Source organism: Haliotis rufescens, unplaced genomic scaffold (genome assembly GCF_023055435.1).
Source record: "Haliotis rufescens isolate VD_foot unplaced genomic scaffold, xgHalRufe1.0.p SCAF_11, whole genome shotgun sequence".
NCBI lineage: Eukaryota > Metazoa > Mollusca > Gastropoda > Lepetellida > Haliotidae > Haliotis > Haliotis rufescens.
Window position 1 is genome coordinate 21,297,721 of NW_025963791.1, and position 6,000 is coordinate 21,303,720.

Sequence of the window (6,000 nt, forward strand, 5' to 3'; positions counted from 1 at the left end):
CATCGTACCCCAAAGGAGTTTGACAATGCCCATAATATCAATCCCTCCGTGAAGACCCGGGTTAGAATAGGTCTTCAGCAACCCATACTTACCATAAAAAGCGACTATGCTTGACGTAAGAGGCGACTAACAGGATCGGGTGGTCAGGCTCGCTGACTTGTTGATGCCTGTCATCGAATCCCAATTGCGTGGATCGATGTTCATAATATCAATCCCTAGAATGTCAACTATTTACAGACCGCTGTCAAATAGCTGGAATATTGCTGGTAACATAGCTTGAATATTACTTCATGTGGTGTCAGGGACCGGTCATTGGTTACAGGGGTAGTGGGGTCAGAGGCTTTTAATGCACTAATGTACTGAAAATAATGACTCTCCCCTTATGTTTGTCATATATTTAGATGACCCTCCCCATGTCCTTGTACACTGTATTCATGACCCTTCCCAAGTATGTGTATTATCTTTATGACCCTCCGCTAGAGACTTTTCCTACTTTTGCTGACCCTCCCCTGATTCCTTCTGACCCACCAGGGGCGGTCGGGTAGCCTAGTGGTTAAAGTGTTTGCTCGTCACGCCGAAGACCTGAGTTCAATTCCCACATGGGTACAATGTGTAAAGCCCATTTGTGGTGTTCCCCGCTGTGATATTGCTGGAATATTGCTAAAAGTGACGTAAAACCATACTCACTCACTCACTCTGATCCTCCATACCCAATAGTAAATTACAGGCCCCTTAAACAACAAACAAACTAACAAAACCTGCAACAATTCAGGATAAAAATAGTCCAATAGTCCATTTTGAAAGTCCAAACTTCTCCCTCTGTGCTGTCATTTGAAATATGACAAACAAGATCAGCTAGGGATAAAAGGCTTACTTCTACCCCACCCAGTGGTAACTACAGCTATTGTTTATGTGAATAATGATCAGCCCAGATAGAGGCTATTCTCCCACTTCTGAATTGTTTGACAGGCATTACTTAGAAGATGATGGACGACAAAGTAGACACAATTTATGGATAACAACTTCTTTAATTACTGTAATGGCGACATTTCGGTATAGATCTTTATACCGCTGTCAACCAAGGACAAGGATCTATACTGAAACGACGCCTTTACAGTAATTAACGAAGTTGTTATCCATAAATTGTGTCAACTTTGTCAGCCACGTTTGTCACAAAATGTTGTGTGTACATACATATATCAGTAAGTGTATTTACCATGCACAAGGTGCTCAGAAGTGTCATGTCGTACCTTATATGTCTCATTCTTTTCCAATTCCTGTTCCAATTCATCTTAATTTCATCTGATGTAATACCAAAAGATGTTAAAAGATGGCACTTGTTGTTACCCTGTCTGGCGCTCGGCATTAAGGGGCTAAAACAAGGACTGGTCGGCTCGGAGTCAGTATACTGTGTCTGAGTGGGGTATTCATGTTAAACTGCGGCATGGTATCTCAGTGTGCTAGCACTATAAATCGGTATCAGTCCGGACTAGTACAAGCAGACACACACACACACACACACACACACACACACACACACACACACACACACACACACACACACACACACACACACACACACACACACACACACACACACACACACACGTGCATGCACGCCGCTATATAAGTGTAATAATCTTGGACGCCACGTTAAACCCCATTTCACCTCACCTCATCTGCTGTAAATTTCACAATCAGTAAAGCTCTCTTCTATGAAGCAACCATAAAAGTCTAGATTTGGGCTTGAATTCTGACCAAATTTGTATCCCTTTGATAAATTCTTTTTATATTTGACCACAATTAAAATTCACTAGCTAAAAGGGCAAGGTGTGAGAAAAAGGCCCTTTTTGGCTCATGGGATATGCATAATTCAAAATGTGAGGAAACGTTGATAAATCATGATGAAAGTTATTAATGTGTTCATATGAATGAGTCAAGCTCAGCCCATTCGCTGAGCTCTCTATACTATCGCTGCCACCAGTCAAAACTCCCCACAGTGACAGGTGGTCACAACCATGCTTGGAGTTGAACTCGCACCCGACGTTCCATTATGTTTACAAATAAGCAATGACTGCGATGCCGAATACTCTTGCCCTAACTAAACTATTTTCTTTGTTTCTCAATTTGAATTTCTCTTTCATTTCAGCTATCATGTAATTGGCATAGTAAGAATGTAATGGGAAATTTGAGTGATTTTCCGTTCATCTGCAATCTCGAACCAATCTGATCAAACAAACAAAAAGTTAAATTGATCTGAGAAATACGAGGGGCGTCCAATAACTTATGCAGTTAAATCACCCACCCTACATTTGGGCTTTGAGGGCAAATTTCAAGATTCTTGTAATGGCCGCACCCACACTGGTGGCAGCGATGTTACCAAGAGTGCAACGAAGGTGTCACACGCTGGGAAGGAGCTTGATGAATCAGTATTAGTTTTCATGAGAATTAGCATGTGGAAAAAATTCATCTTAGGTCAAAGATTTGCTCATAGTTAGATTTCCCTTGAAGTTCGAAAAATCTGCCTTTTCCACTTATTTTCGTTATCCTTATGCCTTTCATCCTGTCAGAAGTCTACAAAATGCAATTGTATGAAAGAAAAAGCATAGTTGTTAGCCATTTGAACATGTCTAATATTTTCATATCAATATTTCAAAGTTTCCACAAGTTTCTAATATGTCATTTCAAGTATGCCATGAAGGGCTCATAACTGCTTGGTTGGCCTCGGTAAAAACAACTTGACTCTGAAACTAAAAGTTATTCTTGGTTCTCTGGCACTTCATCATTCACATATTTCCATAAATTTCTTGCCTCAAGTTGCAATATACTTACAAATGAGTATCTAGAAGCTTTCCTGGCTTGGCTGTTCCATCTCGATCTTGTCCCATCAAGGGGGGTCGACGTCATGGACGGCAACTCACGGAACAATGATATTACTGAACCACGGTGTAACGCTGAGTCGGGGCGGGGGGAGCCTTCAGGGGAGTATGACATCGCAGGAGGACATGCTATGAGTGGGCGTGGCCCTGACGACCGGCGGGAGACATTGGACCCTCGTCGTGAAGATGTCGGTCGGTAGTCTGGAGTCAGGTAATCCATGGCTGGAGATGTGTGTACTGCCGGAGAATGTGCTGTGAAAAGAATTTACTTTTATCAATCACAAATCTTAAAAGAAAAATGCCATTTGGCCTGGTCAAATGGTTTCCTGACTAATTAAATTAACTTTCATCAGTATTTTTCAGAACAACTTGATTTATTTGCATATTGACATCATTCATTCATCGCCAGCAATGTGGTGGCACGTGGTCCTGTGCACAGCGCACAGATCACTAATCAGGTGAAGTTAAGCAACGTCGGTCTCGGAGAGTAGATGGATGGGTGACCACGTTCAGCAGCTTGACTCCTGAGAGTTTCTAGGGCTTCGGTCCTGCCCCACACTGAAGCACATGTAACACATGTGGTGTCTCCTTAGGCAAGTGACTTTGTTCGAAATGTGCCTCTGTTCACCCAGCAGTGAGTGGGTACCCGGTAGGATGAGATGGCAATGTGGTTGTTAACCTACTAGTGCCTCACAGGCAGCTTGGCTTGTATACTCCCCAGGGAGCTGAGAATGAAAATCGAGTGCTCACTGATCCATTGACTGGGGTAATAATGTAAGTGCCATGAGCACACGAGCTGGTATGTTTGGCACCATACAAATGGACTCGTAACATCCGAGCATTTCAGAGCGTCATTAGGTTTGTGTCACAACTGTGAGAGTTCACACAGAGGGAGAGTGCTACGGAAAACTACTGTCAACTTTAGTACTTAACAATGTCAATAAACATTATGTGTTTTCAGATTTGCAGGTGTTATTAAGAATTTGATGCACCGAAAATTTCAACATTTGAAACCTCTGGCCAAAGTCGTCAGTTCTACATGAAATTTCTGGGGATCAAATACTCAGTAACATCTACAAATATGAAAACACTTAATGTTTATCTGTGTGTACCATTACATATAGCTCAGATGTCACAAACCAACTATCCATGCAACCAGTGCATCCCTCTGGTCATCAGAGTTCTGTCCCTTAGGTGTGCCTGGAATTTATGAACGTGGGTTCGAATCTTAGTTCACTCTGATAATGTTTCTTCGTTTGTCAGCACCATTCCCATTTAAGTGGGTTTCACCAAAATGGTAAACATAGATCTGAGACATGCATCACTTGGGGCTCTCCTCCCACATGAAACTCACATGCTGTGATATAACTGAAATACTGTTGAAAGAGGCATTAAACCCAACTCACTCACTCCTTATCATGTGAGGTTGGCCATATAAAGTCATAACCTCATTCATAGAAAAAGCAAGGAAAATGAACAAATACATGATATAATCAGCTATCAATGCCTTTACATTTCAATGCTCATCATGGATTTTACTGATAAGATAATGATTCTTTGAAATATTGATGCCTGTGCATGGTTGAGTATGTCTTGATCATGTACAAAGATTTAATGGATGTTGTTACCCACTTTTCTAATATTTTCTAGGCAGTAAACATAGCCAGGTAGAGTCAGGTGATAGGGGGTAAGGTACCTGGGTAGGGTCGGGTAATAGGAGGTAGGGTACCTGGTCAGGGTCAGGTAATAGGGGTCGGGTACCTGGGTAGGGTCAGGTGATAGGGGAACAGGTATCAGGGTAGGGTCAGGTAATAGGGGGACAGGTACCCGGCTAGGGTTGGGTGATAGGGGGTCAGGTACCTGGGTAGGGTCGGGTAATAGGGGGACAGGTACCCGGGTAGGGTTGGGTTATAGGGGGTAAGGTACCTGGGTAGGGTCGGGTAATAGGGGGACAGGTACCCGGGTAGGGTTGGGTGATAGGGGGTAAGGTACCTGGGTAGGGTCGGGTAATAGGGGTTTAGGTACCCGGGTAGGGTTGGGTGATAGGGGGTAAGGTACCTGGGTAGGGTCGGGTAATAGGGGTTTAGGTACCCGGGTAGGGTTGGGTGATAGGGGGTAAGGTACCTGGGTAGGGTCGGGTAATAGGGGTTTAGGTACCCGGGTAGGGTTGGGTGATAGGGGGTCAGGTAGCTGGGTAGAGTCGGGTAATAGGGGTTTAGGTACCCGGGTAGGGTTGGGTGATAGGGGGTCAGGTAGCTGGGTAGGGTCGGGTAATGGGGGTCAGGTACCTGGCTAGGGTCAGGTAATAGGGGTCAGGTACCTGGGTAGGGTCAGGTAATAGGGGGACAGGTATCCCGGTAGGGTTGGGTAATAGGGGTCAGGTACCCGGGTAGGGTTGGGTAATAGGGTACTGGGTAGTAAATCTGGACTTGTCCCATCTCTAGCATGTACCCATGTATACACAGGAGCACATTACAACATAGCAATCTCCTCACGACCTGACAAAGTTGACATGTTCACATCAAGTCTCATGAAAATATCAACTTTGTCCGGCCACTCGATGAGACAAACATGTAATTTGACAAGTAAATACAAATACCCTTTATTGATAGTCTCCGGATACAGCACACTGATATATGTTCAACTCACCTATATGGAAACTTGTCTCAGGTTAGCGTGATCAGCCTAGTTGAGCCTTCACTATATTGTATCCATACTGCACACCATTTCTTGTATTGTTCAACAATGTATCCAAACCGTGAGTGACCTTGTTAAAACACAATCTCAAAATCTCCCATTCTATTTCCATGTAACTCTGCCGTATCCACGGATTTTTAATTTCCCAATCACAGCCAACATACACTGGTGTTACTATTCTTTAATATGCCAATTCCTTTCCCTATTGAATACCACAACAATACCAGCCTGCCGTACGCCCTACGAGCAATATTGCCATACCTATGTATGCCGTGGGGAAAACATGTATGGCATACACATATGTAGATATACAATGACAAGCCAATTTCACAGAAAATAACTTTCTATTGATAACTTTGATAACGGTTGTTAGATTCTGAATCTCCTACAAGTTAATGGGGCGTATGCTCACTGCGTGAAACAT

General features: G+C 43.4%; 1 protein-coding gene across 3 annotated transcripts in view; it reads right to left on the reverse strand.

Annotated features, from left to right (window-relative positions):
• The window catches only part of LOC124137224 (WD repeat-containing protein on Y chromosome-like), a 93,208-nt gene extending 87,418 nt beyond the window's left edge, over window positions 1-5,790 (reverse strand). The window contains exons 1-2 of one of the 3 annotated variants that reach the window (XM_048392406.1): window positions 5,529-5,790; window positions 2,833-3,131 (exon numbers count right to left, since the gene is read on the reverse strand). In XM_048392406.1, the coding sequence (XP_048248363.1) occupies window positions 2,833-3,099 (267 nt within the window). In that variant the 5' untranslated portion in view covers window positions 3,100-3,131; window positions 5,529-5,790. The remainder of the gene's footprint in view (window positions 1-2,832; window positions 3,132-5,528) is intronic. The other 2 variants (XM_048392405.1, XM_048392403.1) reach the window with 2 other exon arrangements.
• Window positions 5,791-6,000: the final 210 nt, after the last annotated feature.